The 24,040-nt window shown below is 29.7% G+C and overlaps 1 protein-coding gene across 1 annotated transcript; it reads right to left on the bottom strand.

Annotated features, from left to right (window-relative positions):
* Window positions 1-8,921: 8,921 nt before the first annotated feature.
* On the bottom strand, window positions 8,922-9,622 carry LOC146944224 (protein S40-1-like). Its single transcript, XM_085742633.1, has one exon. The coding sequence runs from the start codon at window positions 9,538-9,540 to the stop codon at window positions 9,142-9,144; it is 399 nt and encodes a 132-aa protein (XP_085598759.1). The 5' UTR covers window positions 9,541-9,622; the 3' UTR covers window positions 8,922-9,141.
* Window positions 9,623-24,040: the final 14,418 nt, after the last annotated feature.

The raw sequence follows: 24,040 nt of genomic DNA, 5'->3' as shown, positions 1-24,040 counted from the left end.
TCGAAAACAATCCTCCTGCGCCTTCTCTCTACACTAACCTAGCCGCCTCACTCCCAAAATCCACACTCCAACCGTCACGATGTAACAAATGAGATGGTGATGCGAGGATCGGCGGTGGCCATCCGCATCACCGAGTCACCAGATCTACCGGGATCTCTTTACCGGCGGGTTTGGTTATTGTGGGTTGCGGCTCGCGGTGGCTCTGTTATATCCGGCGACGGTGGACGGAGCTCTTGCTTGCCTCCTCCTGATTTCCTTCCGCGGTACAAGCCTCAGTCGCCTCCCAACCTTCTCCGGTAGTCTTTTTGACCGCCGTCGACTTTAAGGTCCGTTAAGGGTCGTGATGTGGTACTGTACTCAGTTTTTCTGGGTGGTTTTTCCACTGTCGGAGGGAATGTGTTTTTTGATATCAGCCGCAGTTTCAACGTCGGTGGTTTTGGTGTGGCTGTATCTGGGTTTCTTAGAAATTTGGATCGGTTCTTGATGTTCTAGGTGGTTGGTATGTCTGACTTGAATCTCTGATTCTTTTTCAGAGCTATTGAGCCCTGCAGGATTCATGGCTCGTTATACTGTCACCACACCGGTCTCTCCGTAATTTGTGATTTTCTTGAATCCTTATCATTCTCTATGTTTGATTGGGACTGTTGGACTCGAAAGAGTCGTTATACTTGCTGCCGTTTTTTGCAGGGAGTTGTGGCTCTTGGATTTGCACCGTGTTGACGGTTTGTCCATACGCCATTCATTTTAAGATTCGCCATTCTTGTTGCTTGGTCTGAACTGTGGGGCTCGAAAGGGTCGTTAAGCTTGTTGCCATTGTTGCAGGGAGTTGAGGTACATGAACCGCCTCAGTGTTGGCTGAAGGTTCAATCACCGCATCGAAGACCTTTAATTAGTTTTAGGATTAATTATAGGTTGATACATACACTTGTGTGTTGTTTTCATTTTTGTATCACCCGTTTGGGGTCGACCTACACTCATGTGTAGTTTACTGGGTTAGGTTTATGTCCCCCCAGTTTTTATGTAATTTTTTCCCCCTTTTTTTAATAATATTTATGAGCATTGGACAAAAATTAGAGTCGGGTACCAACTTACTTGGGAGCCACTCTTTTTTTATGTCATTTTGCTCTTGCCTTATCAAAAAAAAAAATATTCGAAAACAATGAAAACAAGTCTTTTTTAATGAAGTTATATTTTCATGGTTTTGATTTACATAAATTTGTATTTATTAAACTACTATTTATATAGAATAATATATAGCAAGTGTGGAAAAACAAATCTATAATTACAGTTGGTAAATTCTGACGTACCTTAGATTTGGTTGAATACTAATACTCTGTAGGTAAAATTCATATAAAATTTGATTTGGTTTATAAATAAAAGGTTAAGTAAGTTTTTGATTCCTATCAAATTTTCAAATTTCAACTTTTACTCTCTCTAAAAATTTTCTTAAATGTTAGTCCTCCAAATATTTTCCATCATCATTATTAGTCTCTGCTTTTAAGTAACATCATGCATATTATTTGAAATTTAGAATTTATTTTTGCAATCATTTCAATTTTGAATTCTTTTATGTTATTTGCACTTAAAATTTCATATTTAATTCATGTTTTGTCAAAAAGTTTTTTTTTTTTTAGATATTCTCATAATATTGTAAACATTTTTAAAAAAACTCATTCAAAAATAGGAAAGGTAAACATGACTTGACATAAAAGTTGAAACCAAAAATGACGACATAAAAAATTTGGAGGACCGAAACATTATTTTTTGGGTATATATCAATTCACCTTGATTTGCAACGATGAGAACTTGTTTTTCAAGCACGTGTACAGAAAGGGCACACTTAACACTCATAAAATGCTGGGTTTCATCTTCCTATACAAATTGTTCTTGCCAATTTCTGTATCATTAGTTCAATCAAAAAGTGTCTATTAAATCTTTTGAGATTGACGTATATTACGCGAAAAATCCTTAAAGACAATGCGATCAACACGTATCAAACTACTTCATAGTTTGTTCATTATGCAAGTCTTTCTAATTGATTAGGATATATGATGAAAGTATCAACAAGTTTAATCCGAAAATGTTGATAAAGTTGTGAAAAAGAAGATATTAATTAGTATTTCTCTCTATTCTTATTTGTGAAAACTATCATGAATATGACCAGTTCTCAATATTCTTACTTTCGTGAAATACTCAATTTAGATGTGAAATTTAAATGACACTACACAAGGTCATATAAACCACATTCCAAAATGTCAAAGAGTGAAAGCGAAATTCTTTGTTGTTTATAGTCTAATGATTTGATACGTGTGTCACAATCATTTCCTCAAATTTCTAAAATGACTTGTACACTACTTTCCAATCTTATTCCAATCTTATGTCCACAATGGTGCCAAATACCCCAATCTATTTATTCGTACACTTTACCCTACACGAAACTTCCTCTCTAGCTATACATATTAATATGTGTATCGCTAGTATCGGTCAATATTTTGCTATGAAAGAATGAAGTTATGCAAAATTCAAAACAAATATGTATATTACAAATTAGGATAATGCCAGAGAATTATTCCTTTTGTAGTTTGTCATTCATTGACGGTGGTTTTCTTCACTTTGGCAGGATTAAAAAAATTAATTAATTGAATATATGGAAATTAAAATGTTGAACTACTCTTTCACTGGTATATAGGATAATGATACGTATATACTATACTCATGAGTAAAATTCCAAGGGAATGTACGCAGTATCTATTTTCCACATATATCTTATCAGAGTTTAGAATCTATTTTCTTTATTAAAAAAAGAGTTTAGAATCTAATTTCGTTGGCTTGATAGCATTGTGCCACTTTTGAATGGATGGATTAAATAAACATTCAAAGATAAGGTACAAGTTACGTGTCTCGCAAGGTTTAAAAAATATACTTGTGTTAAAATAAAGTAGGTTTATAAAAAAAAAAAAAAGGAATCCCTATATTTTATGCTGTTGTTTTTATAATTATGAGTACTTTCCGAGACAATTCAATCTTGTCTATGCTAAAAAAGTCAAATGTGATGAGATGATTAAAAAAGAAAGAAAACATTTTTCTTTTCTTATTTGAATCGATTGCAGAGAATATGGGCTAGGTCAGCTTTAAGATTAACATCTGCTATTTTTTCACAACTAAAAAATAAAATTGATTAGAGAAATTAAGGAGAAAAACCATTAATTTCCTTTCGTCTCTAAAATCGTTGGAATTAATTTTATTTTCTCTAGTAGTGAAAATGATATTATACATTTTTTTTTTTTTTGATAAGATGATATTGTACAAGCTTAGTTATTTGGCATTGACCCACATGGACCACATAAGGCCAACGGTAAATGATCATTTAAATCCTCTATACATACATTTGAGAATGTTTAAAATGAACAATACACATGGCATATCAAAAGCAAATTTAAAAGAAAAATTACATGTGGCAATGTAAGGTTGAATCATAAAAGTCATAGTCCAATTACACCATTTAAGACAAACTTTTTTTTTAATGACACCATTTATGACATACTAAACTAACAAAGTATAACCAACAATCAAATAAAAATCTTCAACAACAAAATTTTGAAAAATAATCTAACTAAATAATTATATAAAATGACATAATTTCAAAATTAAAAAACTAGAATTATGAATTAAATCTGCAAAAATATATGTTTTTTATTTATAAGATATATTTTGCATTGATTGAAAAATTACAATCTCAAATGACTACATTTCTTCTTGCAAATGAGTTTTTTGTCCTTTTTGTCAAAATAAAAAACTAATAAATAATATAAATATAAACAAAAACATAGAGGGAAAGCATTTTTCAATAATAATAAATATCTTTGAAATAAACAAGAGACTATTCTTTTTTAATAAAACTATATGTTTGCCATTGATAAATAGAAAAACATATGGGACAAATTTTTATGAAGAGAAGGAAATACAAGACTTCAGATGGGGGCCAAAGACTTGAACCACTAAAGTTAACTTAATCTTTTGTAGTTATGTACATGTAATTTGATTTTTTTTTTGTTTGTATTCCCTCTATTGTTTTAGTTAAAACAAATGTGACATGCATACTTTTCATCGCCAACTTTGATCGTCTTCGTTAAATTCTACGTATGTAAAACTGTATATAAGGACAAACTATAAAATATGGTATATTTATGGCATCTAAAAATTTAGTTTAAATAATATTTTGCATTTAACCTCTTAATATACTATCTTATTTAACTTATATTAACTATGCAATCAAAATTTTTATCTAAATAAATATTTGAAACATCATTTTAGAGACTAAAAAATAAATAGCCTAGCGCCCGTGCATTGCACGGGTTAACACACTAGTTTTATATAAAACACTCTTTTTCTTGTAGTGGTGACCGTTTGTGCACGTGATATCCTTAAATTTATGAAAAGATTGAATCAATTCTAAACACTGATCAATGCTAAGTATAAAAAGTTTTTAGTAAAAGTTCACACAACCTACATAAAATAAACATTGGTGTGTAGTATTTTTTATTATTTTAAAAAATAGTTATTTGATTCATGAAAATTAAAATAAACATGAATCTGTAAGTCCATTTGATACCCAACAACCCAACACAGGCTATAGACTTGAATGACAAGTTAGCTATAGTATTGGCTTAATTAAACAATACTATATACCACAGTCCACTTGACTTTTACCATCTCAGTATTATTTTTTTATGGAAACAGTTTCCCTTAATTAGTTAAATCATTATTTGTTTATAAAGTCATTGAAATTCCTTGCTTAATGAGACAATACTACTTAATTTACATTGCAAATTGCAAGTTATTAACCTGCAGAGATCTTGTAATTTAATACAACCAAGCGAGTGTTATGGAACACTCAACGACATAATTTTCTTTACTTTATGCCACCTTGTTGTGATGTATCTACGTCATATTATTGGTTTGATATGGTCCATGAGTATAGGTTGATTAATTAATCATACAATATACGTGTCATTTACATCATGGTGGTTTTTATCGTTCCCTACACGTGGCTTCGTTGTGTCATCTAATTCTAGTTTGGATTTTGAGGATCCCACCACGCTTTCCCTTAACCCTCTTGTTCATTGCCGTCACACATATTTATATTTTATAATAAAAGATCATATAAGTTTATACTACTTATAATATTTAATAATGATGTTTACCAAAATAATGTTTCTATTTGGGTTACTTGGAAGGGAATGTTAATAATATGCTTTAGCTTCCTTGTTTGCCATTTTGTTGCTTGTTTGGAATATATGCAGTTGTATATCTAAATTGTTTTTAAAAGAGAAAAGGAATTATATTGTGTATTTGTTTGCATTGTTTCCAAAATTAAAATTCTTTTGAAGTCACATGGTTGTGAAAGATACTATATCTACCCAATCATGAAATACATGTGCGGTTCTAAACTTTTCATATTTAATTACAAATTTTATCGTTTTATGGAAAAACTTATGTTAAAAATATACTAGCTATGATAATTTAAGGGCAAGTATTTGCAAAAGGTGTGTGTCATATACATACACGTACATTTAAAAAATTAATATTGGACAAATTATATACTGGTTTAATTTGTAAATGCTTCAAGGATCTAGGGTGCATTTAGTTTGGATCAGTTGAAGTATTGGTCCAACTTAGACCACTTTTTTTCACCATTAGATTAAAGCAGTACACCAAGCTTATCATGTTTTGTCAACACCAAATCACTCTCAATTTCTTTTCTCTCTCTCAAAGAATCACAGGCCAATGTTCACTTTTGTTGCTGTTCCATTTTCATGTTGTGGGTTTCTTCTTCCCTTTCATTCTTTTTTTTTTATTGCAACCACACAAACAACATAAATAAGAACAAAAATTAAGAACACCCAATGTGTAAATTTGTTTATCTAACATTACCTTTGTGTTTCGTAAATGAAAATAAAAGAAAAATAGAATAGAGAAATTCTGGATATTCTTGAGAGATTTAAAGGATAGAGAAACTCATACAAACTGGAAAACCACAAAATAGTAAAAATGAAATAAATTAGTTTTTCTTAATTAATTGAACTGTTTGAAATGAGAAGTGGATATTCAATCTTATTGCAAAACTACTACTTGGGCATCCAATTTCCAAATAAAACACGATTTTGAGAAATTAAAAAAAAAAACTGTTCCTTTATTATAATATTATATACAATACGTGACCAATAGGGAGAGAGAAAGAGCAATGTGAGAATTAGGGAGAGAGAAATATGGAGGGAGATTTGGTGTAGGTAAACCATGATAAAACTTGATAGGATGATTTAATCTAATGGTATAAAAAAGTGGTCTAAGTTGGACCAATACTTCAAGTGGTCCAAATTAAAATTACCCCAAGGATCTATGCATCTGTGAATTTGCCATATACTCTTGTATCTCATGCCTTTATTTGGTTGCTATCTTCTCTCCTCTTCCCACAACTGCAAACTTGTAGATCGAAACAAATTATTTATTTTTTGTGAAAAAGATAAAGCTAAAACGGTGAAAGAATTGAACAGACCTCTCCTACAAATGTTATGGATATAAAGACACATTTTTTTTTCTGCATTCTTGTGTCATCGAATATGGCAATTGGGTCCACCAACACTGTTCAGACATAATCATACATTCAATTATCAAGTACTTATAATAATGTCCAACATAATCTTGCACAAATCAACAATAACTAATAGACATAATTCCTTCAAAAAAAAAAAAACTAATAGACATAATTTGGATGTGGTATCGGATACTATATAGTTGAGTACCAGCAACATTTCATTAGTTTGAGTTAAATTAAATTTAGATTCTTTAAACAATGTTTCGATTTCGAGCTTTGTAGATGAAAAAAAAAGTCGGTCGAAGAGATTGTATTAAAGGCTTTCTTGTGGGGTTGGTTTATAAATAGGATTGGAAAGATTCAGGTGTGAAATTTTATGATTGATAGTATAATCTTATTAGTTGTCTTTGGTCAGTTTGAATTTTAAACCTCTTGTTTTGATGGGTTAGATCCCGTACTCTTAGCTTGAAGATGTTGTAGATTAGACCATAAACCCCTATCAGAGTGGCCCGATCATTATCACAATCATTATCTCATCATTGTAACTTCAAAAAATATGCTACCAAAACTTCAAAAATATATGCTATATTTGTTTAGATCTTAGATCAAATAGTCTATCAGCTAAAAATTCATCCCTTAAGATGAATAAGTGGAGAATCTGAGGCTCGGCTCCTGCGGTTGAAATTTGGGTCTAACTCATTCTTACAAAATTGGTTGCAATACCTACATATTGCAACATCCATGTAGACATTTTACATTTTATTATTATGCTGCATTATAGTCTACATAACATATATGCCTTGTTTTATACTACTTTCTTAATTTTCACCTAAAATAAACCATTTTTTACATGAGTTAGATCTTAGGTATGACTTAAAAAAGATATCTGAAAACAAAATTATAATAAAAATATTGTATTTACCATATTAATTGTTTGACTGAATAGTATTGAAGAATATGAAGAATATTTGGTGACCCTAAATATTTTAATATAATGTTCTACATTTTTAATTTCTTGATCTATTTTGATTCACGTTTATATAAAAAAGAATTATTACTAGTTTATTTTAAATTTAGTCACAGCTATTTCACAGGCAGAGTTAATTGGCTCAATTCAATTTAAGAAGCAAATTTTTATGAAACAAGTAAATGATAAAGTTTATGATGATAAAAAAAATATTATCAGTCTTACCTTGAATTTTTTTCTTTCTTTTCTTTCGAACAATTCTAAAGAAAATTATTTTTCAACTAAGGGATTTTCGTCACACTCATATACTAGAAAAAATTGAATGAAATTATCCAAAGTCGTGTTCCACATCTTAAGATATCTATGGATGATGCAATGGAATTATCATACAGTGGTAAAATTCAACTGAAAGCTAAATTTAGTACCTTGTAATCTGTCAAGTGATCAAGAGACCTCAAAAGTATCCCAATTATAAGCTTCAAACTATATGTAAAATGCATCTTTAATTTATTATTAAAAATATCATGGATGCTGATTTCCAAAGTCAGAGTTGCCTAATATTGTGCTAAAGTTGCTGAATTCTATCCATTATGTATTTTGGTCTAGTAACTTATCCTTTTAAAAGAAGTTAGAAACCAAAACTTCCTTTCATATAACACAATGAATATAAGCACAAATCAAGACCGAGTTAAGAAAATGGGGTGTGTTTGAATGTAGGGATTGGGATGAATTATCCTTTTAAATGCATTTTTTTTCTTCCTCTGAGAAACATTTGTTGCTCGAAAGACTTGGTCAAAAGCGTAAACTTTTCAATCATGGATGACATTGACGTCTATGAGATCCAAATCCTCTAAAGTGACAATTTTATGAGTCGGTGAGAAATATCTTTTTGATAAAAAAAGTGAGAAATATATTTGATAAATAAATCAACTTTTAGTTTTATATACATTTGGTTTCATTCCTGTGCAAACAAAAACCGTGTTAAAGAAACGTTTCTCTTATTTAATAGATAAAAAAAGGACATTCAAAATCAAAGCATAAGAAATGCAAAACCAAATAGAAACTGTAATATTCCACGCATAATACAAGTCACACATCATAACCGTTGAAGTTTTAACTTCAAAACCTTCCATTTTATCTTAATCTATCTTTTTTGGTCTTAAAACAACAAATCTATAACTATCTATGATTGTAAAAACACATTAAAGAAATTAAACAACTATATGTGCAAGAGCAGCTAGTCACAGCTTGTCCATTATGCAAGCAGCCGCAAATTGAAAGTGCTTGCTTGCTCCATCAATGTAACAATTAATCTTCACAATCAAAGAAAAAAACATTAAATAAATAAAAAACACGAAATTTAACAAACTAAATTCCCTTCATTATTTCATATATCTCCAAATGTTATTCTATGTTTTTTGTTCCTCTTACAATCAATGAGACTCCCAAAAAAGTTCAATCCCAGAAACTAAAAAATAAAGAAATTACTCCAATCAACTTAACCACAGGAAAATGAAAACTACAACAATTGATTTCAATTCTTTCCGTTCCATTTTCCACCATCCAAACACGATCAATGTCAGACCTCAATAAAACCAGTCATCCTAAGAATCGAATTCCTAACCCTGCTCAAATCCCTTCCCTTCAAAGTCCTTCCATGCCCAGAACACATGGAAAATGTCATTTTTCCAGCTAGCCTCCGCGCCATAATCAGGTGCGGCGGCACCATCTCCTCCTCATCCTCGTCCTCCTCATAGCCATTACCCCTCCGGTGAAATATCCCCTCTGAGGGGATATTCATCGGCATGGACCTCACCATCTTCTTCTTGTTGTTGTTGTTGTCAGCAGCTTGATCAATCTCATCATCAGAATTGATCTCCTCCTTCTTCAGCTTCAGCAGCACCTTCTTGTCTTCAGCTTCAGATTGATGAATCTGGTTGAAAAAAAGAACCTCGGATTCAAGAAACTCCTCAGACATGTTGGTGAAGTTAAAAGCTAAATTAAAACAACCTTTGTTAAAATGTTTTTTGTGTTGTTTAAGGTTTTTGGAATGAAACAGTGAATAGGTTTGGAGGCCTGGAGTTGAATTTATAGAAAACAGAAAAGGGGGAAAATTATTAAAATTATTAGAAAAGATTATTATTATTATTATTGTGAGAAAAGAAACGTAGTGAGTAAATTACTTGTGATTGGTTTGTCATGTTGTCAGATGGCGTCATCACAATGCATTGAGTGCGGTCCCTCCCTTCCCTGCGTGACTCTCTTATCAATCAACAAAACCACCACCTTTGTTTTTGTCTTTGGGTCCCACTGTTTTTTTCCTTCTAATTAGTAGTAACTTTTATTTATTTTTACGGGTAAGATTCATCTATACACAACTGTAGAGACTAAATCTTTTTAGTTAAAGCAGAACAACAATAATTATAAAACTCTTTCTCATGAGATTTAATATCGATACATTTTTAGAGTTGAAAAAGTTTCTAAAAAATAAGTTTGATAATTCAGAGTTCGATCTTAAACTAAATATGGATTGATGAGTAATTATTTTACCGAAAATCGAACTTTAATCTTCTCGAATTATTCGTTATTTAACCACTTGAGTCAAATCACTTGCTTATTCAAGTGTTTTTGGATTAATTAACTTGTAACTTGTCATCTAAAAAAAAAAAACTTGTAACTTGTCACTATGGTTAATCACATTATTTTAATTTGACACTACTTGTGACTTGTGAGTTTCGTGTTTCTGCATTTTCCATTCTTTCTTCTTACCATTTTTCAGTTTGTAGTTATCCAAATCTAATCATTATTCTCTCCTTCACATTATGCGTGAATATGATATTATGACAATTGGCACGTTATCTATTTAGGTCTAATTAACTATTGAATTAAGACCAGGTTCAAATGGTGCGTGTATTTTATGTAGTAGTTAGGATATGTAATGATCAGATATTCTTTGTAATTATCATATTTACCTCCACGAAATAATTACGCGGATGCTTTTTTTTTTTTTTATGTTACATAATTTCATTTTTTTATCAATATTAGAAACTTTGCACATATAACATTTTGGGAAATGTTAATTATGCCCTTAAGGCACAAGTTAATGAAACAAATTTATAAATAACTCATTGGAATGCGTGTATTACATTTAATCTTTAACTTTTTAATGAATTGAATGTACAAAATTTTATAAAATATTTCTTCTTTTAGGTTTCTTAACATGTGCCTTAAGGGCACAAGTTAACACTACCTAACATTTTAATTGAAAATATTTATTCATTGTTACGTGTACTTTTCAATTGCAATATCCATTATACTTCTCAAAGAAAATGAATTCTCTTTTACTGCATTACTTTAGATAGTAACAGATTCGTGAATGTTCTGAACATCTCTTTCCCGTGGTACTTTCTTAACTGATTGGTGATGAAGATGCAGCCAAAAGTGTACCACTAGTAAAGTTTTGTTTACTTGTTTGTGCTTTTTTTTTTCAACTGCTTTTTTTTTATCCTTTTCTTAAATTGCAAAACGCGTTAAAAATTTCATAATAATTATATAATTCTACATTTTTAAAAGGATATGTATTTCATTGTTGTTAAATTTAAAAAAGATTAATTTAATTTAAAGAATACATATTGGTACATGGTTTTTTCTTTTGTTGTTGTTAAAAGTTGTATTAGTACATGGTTTTCTTTTAATTGTTGTTAAATTAAAAGTTGTATTATTGGTACATGGTTATCTACAAGGGGGAGTCATGCATTTTAATTAACACGCGGTTCTCATAATTATTAATTTGACTGGTACAGTTATGAAACGAACGAACAAAGAGAGGAAAAAAACATTTTAGACGGGACTTATTTTCATTTTTGAAAAACATATCATCATGATTAAACGGATGAAGTTCACATGTAATGAATTGTTGAAGCATAGATAAAAAACTGAGTCATCCCTAAAAAAAAAATGAGTCAAAAAATGCATATATAAAAATCACTTATAAATTTTTTTACACACACATATATAACAAAATCACTTAGAATTTTTTTTACACACACACATATACAATAAAATCACTTCATGTTGTCATGCAAGTTAGCTCTTAAAATATCTTGATAAATACCGGTTTGGCATAATTCGATTGGATATAAAGTGTAAAAATTAAAGGTTTTACACGGTGTATATCAAAATTAATCTCATATAAATTGAGCTTAATAAGATACAAATGATGATGTCAAATAGTTTTACATCATCATCCAATAAAAATTCATGATACCAGAATATATTACAACCGGTTTTTCAAAATATGAAACTAAATCGTTCTCGTGAGCATCACATTATATATGCACATGTCACAGTTTAACCCCCGTATTTTCTCCTTATTCATCAAGGGTAAAATTCTAGCCGTTAGACTATTCAAAAAATAACAAATTAATGGTGCACATCCTTTTTGTTTTTCCTAAAAGGATTACATTAGTTATGTGAGGAAGAAAAGGTTTTATCTATACCCTCTATTAAACTTGCACTCACAAATTTTTATTTTTTTTTAAATATTGATCTATAACCTTTTGGTGAAAAGGAGGTCAGACAAGCAGCATGAGACTATGACATCTTCAAAAGTCCGGGTTTGGATGGTATTAATTTTGACTATATTACGATTTTTTGACAGAGATTAAAAATGAAGTAATGTGCTTTTTGACAGAGTTTTATATAAACGGTAAACTGGAGAACGAATTGAATTGTATATTTATTGTTGGGTTAATAGGGTTTTACCCCCCTGTAATATAGGTAATTTCTGGTTTTACACCCTGTAATTTTTTTATTTATTTACCTCCTGTAATTTTTTTATTTATTTACCCCCTTTATAGGTCATAAAAAAACCATTTTTATTTTTTGCAGAAATTTTCGTTTTTTTATGACCTATAAAGGGGTAAATAATTTTTTTTACAGGGGTAAATCAAAAAATATTTTTTAGAGGGTGTAAAACCGGAAATGACATATATTACAGGGGGTAAAACCCTATTAACCCTTTATTGTTTTAATTCCAAAAATTGAGAGTCCGCAAAAACTGAATGATTTTAGACCGATCTCTATGAATGAGTGTTTATATAAAATTTTGGCGAAAAATGTTGGCTAGCCGTCTCCTAAGGGTTTTTGTCAGTTTGCATTAAAGGTAGGTGAATTCTTGATAGCAACTTGATTGCAAATGAGGTGGTTAATGAAGCGCAAAAAAATGTTAAGAAATTACTTCTCTTTAGGGTTGATTTTGAAAAGGCGTATGACTATGTTAACTGAAACTATTTATAGGTGGTAATTGCTAAAAATGGATTTTCTTGTTTTATGGAGGAAATGGGTTTTGGAATGTATTTCCATGCCGACGACATCAGTGCTTGTTAATGAGAGTCCAACATATGAGTTTCTTTTAGAGAGGGGACTACAACATTTTGATCCACTATATCTTCTTTTCTATTTTTGCAAATTGCTGAAAGAATGAATGTGATGATTGTAATAACAGCTTTGTTGGTGTTCATACAAATTAAAAAATATCGAATCTCCAACAAAAAAAATTTAAGGAGGGTTTATCTAGGATAAATTATTTACTTGAAGGTTATGCTATAACTTGCTTGTGAGAATGTTGTTTTGAACCGGTGCTATAACTTGCTTGTGAGAATGCTGTTTTGAACCGGATTCTGACGAAACAATTTATTTGGTCATTACAAATTCTAAACTTTTACGTTCTAAAACATCTAGGAATATTTCTAGTATTATTCTTTCTTAGTACTAATTTAATTAAAGATATAGGCTCGGAGAGGGGGCAACCATTATGCTTATTACTAGCATGTTTTAGATCTTTTTTGCTAAAAATAATGGACTGCCAATTGTACTGTATATGGACAAATCTTACAAACTACTCATCTTACAAATAGTGCCAATGACACTTTTCTTACGTATTGCCCAGTTGTAATTTTACAGGTCGATTAACTTTTTGTTGTACATCGGGTATCTCTCCACGCGCAACTGCTGAGATTAATCACTCGAGTCTTGTGTGACCTAAATGAATGTCAAAATCCTCTTAAAAATTTTAACTTTGCTGCATGTACAATGCTGGATTCACGATCTTGGTTAAGTTAAAAGATACTTATGTCATCTTATTTAAACGCTTTTGGATTTAAGGGAAGTTTTATGTTTCTTTAGAATATACTAAAACTCATTAGAAATATTTGTCATATTCAATTTTTATTTTTATTTACTAAAAGAAAACTACTTCATTTCAATGCAAATAGAATTCAAAATAACTTGCTAAAGAGCCATATATACGAGGACTTTACATAGATGTAGCATGAAAGTATCGTACTAGTATATATATATATATATATATATATATATATATATATATATATATATATATATATATATATATTTTTTTTTGACAAGTACTAGTATATATTATTTGTCTACTAATAAACGTAACCATAAATTTGGTTCAAGACATAAGATATACTTGCATTCATGGATAATATACTGATCAAGATTGAAAAGATCCTCCTTTTGCTTCTGTATATTCCGAAGCATCTTCAAATTTAAGATATTATTTAAGAAAATATATTGAATTCTCTTTTTAGTTTCATCCTAGTTTCTATTCTTGCAAATTTGCAATATGTGGAACAATCCTTTGATAGATTTTCTTTGGATAGATTTGTTTCTTAAATTTTTAATTGTTTAAAATTAAAACAACTATATACATATACAAGAAAGGATTTCTCTTTGATACATATTTCTGAATTTTCTTTGAATTCATCATAAGGATTTCATTTTTTTTTGGGTACAATCGAAAGGATTTCTCTATTAGCCTAGAGTTATAAAAGACATCCTTCATGCAGATGTACTTGTTTGATCACAAGATCAAATATATAATACTTAAACACATATGAAGAGATATAAAGAAACACTTATTTCCAAAATATGAAATTAATTTTGTTTTTTATACTATAAAAGTGTCTATTTGACCAAACAAGTATTTCTCTCCTTCATGTTTTCCATAGGGATACGAACGAAATATTAGTGAAGTGACCAATTAAGTAGCTAGTGCGAAACTAAACACATGTTCCCTCCGTTTCAAAATATAAGTAAAATTTGATCAACCAAAATTAATGTATTTAATTCAAAATTTATATCAAATACATGTTGATCCATTTTTACTTATATTTTGAGATGTAAGAAGTACGTCAATTTAGTACTATAATTTAAGAGTGCTACTCTATCATTTGAGTGTATATATTCCATCTCAATTATAAGTAAAAGTAACTTACCGCATAGATATTGAGAATAATGGTTAATTCCATTTAATTTTCTCAATACAATAAAAAATTATAAATTTGTTTAGATTTAACTTTGGATGAATCATTTTTTGGTATAAAGATGGAGAGGAAACACCATTTGAAATTAAACTCACACACATATTTACAAGATTTCAAATCCGATTTATGTTAAATCTATTAGGTGAAAAGGGCGCTAGTAACTATGAGTTGGCTTGAAGATAAATAAAATTTAACAAAAAATTATATTTACCATAAATCAAACTCAAGTTCTTTCGAACGATTCGTCTTAAGTGGACTCAATAACCATCCGAATTTAATCACTTGGTTACCAATATCGACAATATCATTTGAACCTAACTTTACTAATTGAATGAAAGGTATTTTGAAAACTTTACCACTCCATTTTTTTTGGAGAGAATTTACTACTCCAATTTATATGGTTAAATTAAGGAAAATGCTAACAAGTGTCTCAAGGACATTGTTTAAGCATCTAAAAGTAACAACTTTTGTCTTAGAAATTGTATGATTATAATTTTAATAAGTGTTTGACTTATATTTTCAAAACATAATTTCTCTTTGTGGGTTCTTTAAACAATGTCCTTACGGCACTTGTTAGTAAGACTCTTAAGTTAATTACTCCCTCCATTTCTTTTCTTTTGATGTTTTAGAGTTTTAATTATATTCCAAAACTTTTGATGTTTTAGTGAATTTATTATTGTTTTATCAAGTTTACCCTTGTTGGAAAACACCATAAACTATTAAAGTAGTTGTGACCTTTGGCTTATCACATGTGAATTTAGTGATAAATAAGGCCATTTTAATCAAAAACATATACTAAATATTTATATACTTTAATTACTCTTTAAAACTTGTGCCAAGAGCTAAAACATCAAAAGAAAAGGAACGAAGGGAGTAGTAATTTATTTATGTTTCAGACCAACAAATGTTAGTTAGCCGGTAATTAAGGTTTTGGGGAATCACGATAATGATTGATTTTGTCTAAAAAGCGTAGTTATAAAGGTCTCTGCCTGTGTTTTGCTGCAGCTCGGCGTTTAATGCGGCTACACTTTCCAAGGGAATAATCACGTGGGTCCCACACTGTCTTCCATTATCTGTCATCCTACGTACCATGATTTCTAACGTCACATGCCACTTATAAGTTGAACATTCCTATAGGTGATGATCTCATTCTCATACTTTTAAGTTTTAACAAAAACTTTGGGAAAATAATCATTTTCCCATCCAAATGTGTAAGTAACAAATAAACACCGTTAATTTACTTCAAAAAACACTCCCTCCGTCTCTCAATAGATGACTTGTTTAACAATATACTCCCTCCTGTTTTATTTATAAGAGAAATTTTGGTCAACAAAAGTTAATGTATCTAGTTAAAAAATTGGACCAAATACATCCACTTTTGTTGACCCAAATTTCTCTTATAAATAGGACCAGAGGGAGTACATTATTGACTTGACGTACTTTAATCGTATTTTTCTACTAATTCATAAAGATAAATAATATTATGTAAGATGTTGTTAGATTCGTCTTGACGAATATTTTTAAAATATTAAATTTTCATAATTTTTTTTAGTAGAGAATTGAAGATATCAAAGATAAAACATATGCATCGGTACGTGTGTCGAAATCAACTAGGTCATCTATTGAAGGACAGAGGGAGTAAAAAATAAGCACCGTTAATGGGAGAAAGTATAAGTCGATCACAAACACAAATAAAAATGACTTAGATATACATAAATTGATAAGAAAAATTTAAAGATAAAAGTAAAAAAATGATGTGATTAATTTATTTTTCTTTTTAATTTTTTCTATTTATATATATGTGTCCAAATAATTTTGATTTGAGTATGTGACTAGGTAAGAATTGCGCCCTTTAATGGATCGAAATTACAAAACAATCGTTGATTGAGCAAGTCTTACATAGACACAAATGAAAATGAAAAATGCTTGAGCACACTAACATAAATGGAGAAAAATAAATGAAAAAAATTTAGTCACATCATTTAATTATTTTTATTTTTAATTTTTTTAATTTATGCGTGTGCCTAATCACTTTTTATTTATGTTTGTGACCAACTAAATATTTCTCTCGTTGATTATGCATCCGATAAATCAAAATAGTTTTTTAAATTAAAATGATTTGTTGATACTGTCGTATCATTTTCTTAATATATTTATCCATCGGTATATCAATCTCAGCAAGCCTAAACACATGCCCAGGCGCGCCGCTAGTGAAGTACTTTTCCACCGCTAGACCGAGTAAGAATATATGAAAAACACGCAACATATATTAGTCTAGCATATTAAAAAAAATTGGAGAGTTTTAAATTTGCTTTCATTTTGAAGTTGAAGTTAAAGTTGTTTGGTATCACAAAATAGCTTTCAAAAATTTTGCACAACAAGATCAATGATGTGTGGTTCAATGACTTGATGATATGTTACACCGAGCATGAGATATTTAAGTCACTTGATGATGTTGATATTATTCGAACATTTACCGCAAATAGGTCTCGGAAAAAGCATTTACCTCCTAATTTTATTTAGCACACTATTAGCAGGTTATGTTTCATCTCTATTATTTCAAATTGTACTTTTATCGACAAAATGACGAGCCTATTTTATTTCGATTTATGACTATTTATATATTATGTCACATTTGAATTTGCGGTTAAAATTTTGCCCAAGTTCTATAAACTTCCTTGCTCCGCCACTATCTCTATATGTATGGGTGTATATAGGTTGGGTCAACCAGAAAACCCGATCAAGCCCACTAAAAAAAATCCAAAAAGTGGCTGGATAATTGGGTGAGTATGATTTTAAAAAATGAAAAACTCATAAAAAATAACGGGGTTCGGGTAAAACCAGACTTAGACACAATAAACTCACTTGTCCAATAATGTCCACATTTTTTATTTTTATTTTCACAGGGAAGAAGGAGAATACCAAATTTTTTTGTCATAAATTAAGTCTAATTTCGAAAATTGACACAAGACATCATCCATATTGAAAATCAAAACATGCTAGAGTTATAAATTAGGATGTTGTACTTTTTAGTTATTTTGAAGCTAATGCAATTTTATGTCATGCAATTTTAGTTTGTTGCAAATATTCTATGATGAAATTTATTATTTGATATATTTATTATTTTATAACACTAAAATATAATAAAAATAGGGTACACAACAATTTTCAGAAAATAAAAAAGTTGAGTGATTTTTCTGAAAAAAAATATGAGGACTCGTCATTTAGTCATTCAATTTTAACAAAAAAAAACAGAAAAATAATTTGGGTAACATATTACCCAACCCAATCCAGACCGAAATTTAGTGAATTTGTCTAAACCGATCCAATAATGTAACATGAAATTATTTTCCGATCCAAATCGAAGTGCCATATATGGTTCGGGTCTTGGATTTTGCCAAACCCAACCCAAACCGACCCAAGTACACCCCAATCTATAAGTGCTTACTGTCATATCAGTCTCTACAAAAAATGATTTACTGTTAATATTGCAAGATTATTTTAACGTCAAATACTATTTTGACCAACGAAGTTCTCAATCAAATATTATTTTAAAATTTCGATACATTGAGAGAGTACTGTAAAGACTCGTTACACATTCATTAAACGAAAAATGACTATTTGGTCCAAAAACCTTTCCCTCACGCACCCAATTTTGATCCCTTTGAAACTCGTAGCTCACTCACCCATTTATGTTAGCAAGACACACAAATCTAAAATCATCATGCTAACTGGCACCAATGCTTTTGAGGCAATGTTTAACATTCTCCACTTTAAAATAGTTACTCCAACTTTAAAGTATGTTTGATACTTAGTATCGAATAGAACATCATAATGTAGAGCAACACAAATATAATAACCTATGCCAAACTTTGAAAGTATGAAAAATGCTAACACGTGTCTTTGAACCGCCGGTTAAGAAAACAAATATAGTGCAAATATGTTGGAATTTGTGTAGTCAAAGTTTTGAAAGTGTAAAAAATGTCATTTTTAATACAAAATTGACTTTTTTTTTTCCTTCCATAACTAGTGCTCATAGAGAGATGTACTGCTTAGAAAGACCCTAAAAGTATGAAACAATTTTGTGTCTAGTACGATGTTTCGTAGATAAAAGATTATTTTGATTTACAACTTGTACTTTGGACAAAAGGTTGTAATGTGGTTTAGTTGGAGACGCAAATTTCAGTTTTTTTCCTGTCCATTATTATCAAACTTGTTGTGTTTTAAAAACAATTTTACAATCAAACAAAGTACGATTAGAGTAGCTCAATAACATACCTCAATGATATAAGATGCTGGTATACAATGTCGAAAATGATGTATCTCTATAGAGCTATGAAACCCGAATACGGGTGCGAGTACGATACGATATGGCTACATGGATACACGATTTTTTATTTATTTTAGGATACGATACATTAACAAAAAATTTATAATAAAACTTACACATATGTAAAATGCATGAAGTTTTCTTATAAACCATATTAAAAAATAAAAAAAATATATTTTCATATAAAAATGTAAAGTTCTCTTATAAACCATATTATATTTTCATATGTTGGGATATCGAGATAAGCATCATTAAAAGAACTCAACACAAATTTTATCTAATATTGATTTGCTGAATCACCTCTCTAGTTACCTTCATTCAGAAGAATTATAATTTTAAGTGATTCATCGAGAAACAATTTTATTGATGCGTATCTAAAATTGAATCACATGCATCTTTACTAAATTTTTACAACATTGTCTCATTTTTTTACCCTTCGTCTTTTTCTAGGATACGTACTTGTGAAGTATTTTAGAAGTATCTTTGTATTTCTGTGAAGTATCACATAAGTATCTGATAAAATATTTTTTAAAAATTAAAATATTTTATAAAGTTTATTGTGACTTTGATCTATATTTCTTGGGTCTTGCTAACCAGTACCCTCAGGGCAATGATTAAGGAATCTACAAATAGAAATTTTATCTTAGAAATATAAGATGTTGCTTTTGATAAAGTAATGATTACACAATTTTTTTTTTTTTTTTTTTTTTTTTTTTTTTTTATAAAAACTTACTTGTTTTGGATGCTTAACTATTGTTTTGGGGTACTAGTTAGCATTCTCCATATTTCTTATATGTGAAGTATCACGTAAGTAATTGAATCGCAATCTGTAATCTGCACATTCAATCAATTTTTGTGTTTTTCATTTACATTAAGTGCCCTTTCAAAACAAAATAAAATTACATTAAGGCTCTGTTTGGTAAACCCAAAAAAAGAGCTTTTAGCTCTTAACTTTTAGCTTATAAGCTCATTTGACAAAAAAAGCTCTGTTTGGTAACACTTTGGCTGTGTTTGGTAACATAAATAAGCTAGCTTATAGTTTGTTAGAGTAGCTTATAAGCTCGTTGGATGAAAACGTGACGTGTTTGGTAACAATCTTTTCTCATGAGCTTATAGCGTTTTTTGAGAAGCTATTTCAAGTAGCTTTTAGCTTATAGCTGGTAGCTTTTTATATTTTCTTCCATTTTTGACCTTTATATCATTTTTTATTTTAGAAAACTTCCCACTCAAGAAAACAAAACCACCCACGTTGTGTTTATTTTTTTTTTTACGGTTGCGTTATTCACTTTTTTTCTTTCTTTCTATGTGATGTATTTTTAATGTTCCTGTTTGTTAAAATATGTTGAGGTTTGTACTTTTTTATACGGTCTCATTCAAATTTTTTTTGTTGTAATAATGTACAAAATTCATTAAATATAATCTCAATTAAATTCATATATCACATTTATCATTTTAAAGACAAAAAATACTTTGAAATAAATTAAAATTGTTATAATAAAAATATTAGTTAAAAATGTTTATAAATATAATTCTTAACATATTAAATATATGTCCTTAAACCTTTCAAAAAAAATATATGTCCTTAAAAAAACATATTAAACTTATGTGTACTTTTCTGTCATTTTATATTTATCAGTCATTTAAACGCTAATTTTACCAAACACTTTAATTTCAATCAACTAGCTTTTCAGCTATAAGCTTCCAACTATCAGCTACCAGCTATCAGCTAGCTTTTCAGCTATCAGCTATCAGCTAGCTTATAGCTTAATTTTACCAAACACACCCTTTAGCTCTGTTGGGTACAACGAGCTTATAGCTTATTTCAGGAGCTTATAAGCTATTTTTCAGAAGCTACTTCAAGTAGCTTTTGAGCTTATAGCTTTTAGCTTCTCATTTTTTCTTTCATATTTACCCTTATTATTCAAAGCAAAAGCTATCAGCTAATTTTACCAAACACTTCAACTAGCTTATCAGCTAAAAGCTATCAGCTAGCTAATCAGCTAAAAGCTATCAGCTAACTTATCAGCTATCAGCTAATTTTACCAAACAGAGCCTAAGTGCACACGTGCCCCCGGAGGGATGAGGTCTCTCTAATGATTTAGTTCTGCTTCAGAGATATGTACGTCCCAACGCCTTTGCCGTGCAAGTCTCTTGCATTTTGACTATTTTCTTTGATTTAGGTGAGAGTGCTTCATGATTTAGTTTTATTTTTAATCTCAGTTGGATCAAATAGATTCTTGTATAGATTAAATTAAGATAAGAATTTTTATTTACAAAAGCATATTATTAAGTAAATAATTATTTTTCTTAAAAACCTACATTTAATTTGAACCACGTTTTTTTAGAGGATTTTTTAATGATGTTATTCATGTAAAATATTTATCGAGCAGGGAAGGATAATTTTTTTTTATTAATAGCGGTACAATCATAAACTATAAATGTTTATGATTGGGTCATTCTTTTATCATGCATTGATATATTTTTACATAAACAAAAAAAAAATGTTTATGTAAAAATATATCAATGCATGATAAAAGAATGACACAATCATTATTAAGTAAAAATTAAGACAACAAATGCTTTGTCATTTCATATCAATTTTTTTTAAGACTGAAATATCTAAGATTTTTTAGAGGTCCTACAAATTATATTTCTCCAAATTGTTTTCATATTTTGAAATTATTGTACTTTTATTTTTAACACTATCAAATATACTTGTTGTGTATATATGGCCCCACAATCATTCACCAATGTAAATATTTTAAAAAAGTGGGGGGATTTTTACTATGTAAAACTATTCAAAGCAAGTTAAAAAGTGCATATTGAAAAACATGTAAATTTGGCACTTACGAAGATCCTATCCTTGAGTCTCTATGGACTTGTTAACATGAACAAAATTATCACAGTTGCGAAGATTATTCTGATCAAGAGTAGCATCGCGCATAACAAGTTTCAACCATATGATCATATTAGCCACAAATTATATGCACAACCTAGGTTGAGCAAGGCCACCAGATTTGGGAGGAAAACCTCTACCTCGACTAACAGAGACCCTAACCCATTTGGGTTGGTCTGTTGACCTGGAGTGCTCCTCTAGTTTTAAATTCGATTATCTAGTTTGACTTCTTAAGAAAAAAAAATCAGAGACCCTACAATCAACAATATTGATAACAAATCGAGGATCATAATTATTTTCATTTTGATTTTTATGTTATAGTTGTAAAATCATACATAAGACATGATTAGGAGAGGACAATGGTTCCATGATCAGGGCCTGGGAACGAACTCCACTAAATTGATCATTCAAGATAGTAAGAAATCAAACAACATAGTTTTCTAACCTAAATTCTCCAACATTTTACCTAGCAAGACATGAAGAAGGTATTGGACACGAGCACCGGGGAATTGGATGGTAATTTTTTACTGGCTTTTGAAATGCTTATGTACATCTTAAGCTCCGTTCTTAGATTTTTTAATCATCAATACTGAGCTGGAAATGTAGATGGAGAATGTCTCAATGTGTGGTTGTATTGATTGTAATATCTTTATTTTATCTTTTGAGTAGAACTTATTTTTATGTAAAAGAAAGTAACATATATCCCAATGGGAGGCTTCGTGACTGTAAAAACAACCTTAAGTGGGTGCTTCATTTACGACTACAATAGTAATTTAGGCTAATGCTCCTATTACAAAGCTTAATCAACATGTCATGCTTCATTGCATTTATACGTGATAATGATATCATTAACACAAGAAATAATTCAGAGTTCAAAACGACCTGAATGGTTATCCCTTATAATTATTATTATTCTCCTTCTTCTTTTACAAGGAACGAACCTTTGGTTGTTTACTTTTTCAGGCAAACGTCTTCCTAAAATTGTAGGAAAACTTACTAGAATCCGCAAAGTGATGCCAAATTAAAGCCTAACAAATAACTAAATGTAGCGTTAAATTATGTTCTTTCAGTTTAAGCAAAAAATAACATTATTAGTTTTTTCCTTTTAAAAAAAGACATTATTAGTTTTTGGCGTTATGGGAATTGAGGAAGGAAAAGATAATTGAGAAAATTTTGCAGTTTTCTGTTTGCACAAATGGTTGTCAATTATTGATAGTATTTGATATGCATGGTTGTCAATTGTCATAGTCTCATATAATCCCAACTAATATTTATGCATGTATATGGATAAATTGAATCAGCAATGCACACACTTTTGGAAATGGTGAACATGTGATAGAGCTGTGGTTGAAAATGTAGGGTTGGTTTTTGAATGTATTTTATGCTTTTGGAATGTATAATCTAAAATTAAGTATAGCAGACGAGAAACCAAAAGTAGTGATTAAAATTTTTATAGGGACTAAAAGTTGAAGGAAAATCTTAGAGGAACTAAAACGAAAATTTGATATATTTATAGGGATCAAAAACAGACTTAACCCTAAATCATAATATAAACTTGAATAAAATAACGCCTCCATTATCCAAATCTGTCAAAAACTAAAAATATTATCATTCCTTCATCCTTAGACAAGGAAAGATAGCTCAAATAATGCATGCAATCAATTATCAAATAATATCATTACTTTCACATATTGAACACATAATCTGGTCCTACCATCTAATAATATTTAGGGTTAAATATATTTTTGGTCCCTATAAATATACCAACTTTTCGTTTTAGTCCCTCTAAAATTTTCCTTCAACTTTTAGTCCCTATAAAATTTTCAATCACTACTTTTGGTCCCTATTTTTAAGTTAATTTTTGTATTTTTTAATGAAATTGTGCAGAAATGTGTAGAATATT

This window comes from Medicago sativa, chromosome 2, assembly GCF_051527215.1.
Source record: "Medicago sativa cultivar Bolivia chromosome 2, Bolivia_mono, whole genome shotgun sequence".
Classification (NCBI taxonomy): domain Eukaryota; kingdom Viridiplantae; phylum Streptophyta; class Magnoliopsida; order Fabales; family Fabaceae; genus Medicago; species Medicago sativa.
The sequence above is the reverse complement of the archived record's forward strand: the minus strand, read 5'-3'. Positions and strand labels throughout refer to the sequence as shown.

Bases quoted from the DNA above. Each gene is read 5' to 3' on its own strand.
- LOC146944224 (XM_085742633.1), bottom strand. From the start codon at position 9,540: ATGTCTGAGGAGTTTCTTGAATCCGAGGTTCTTTTTTTCAACCAGATT.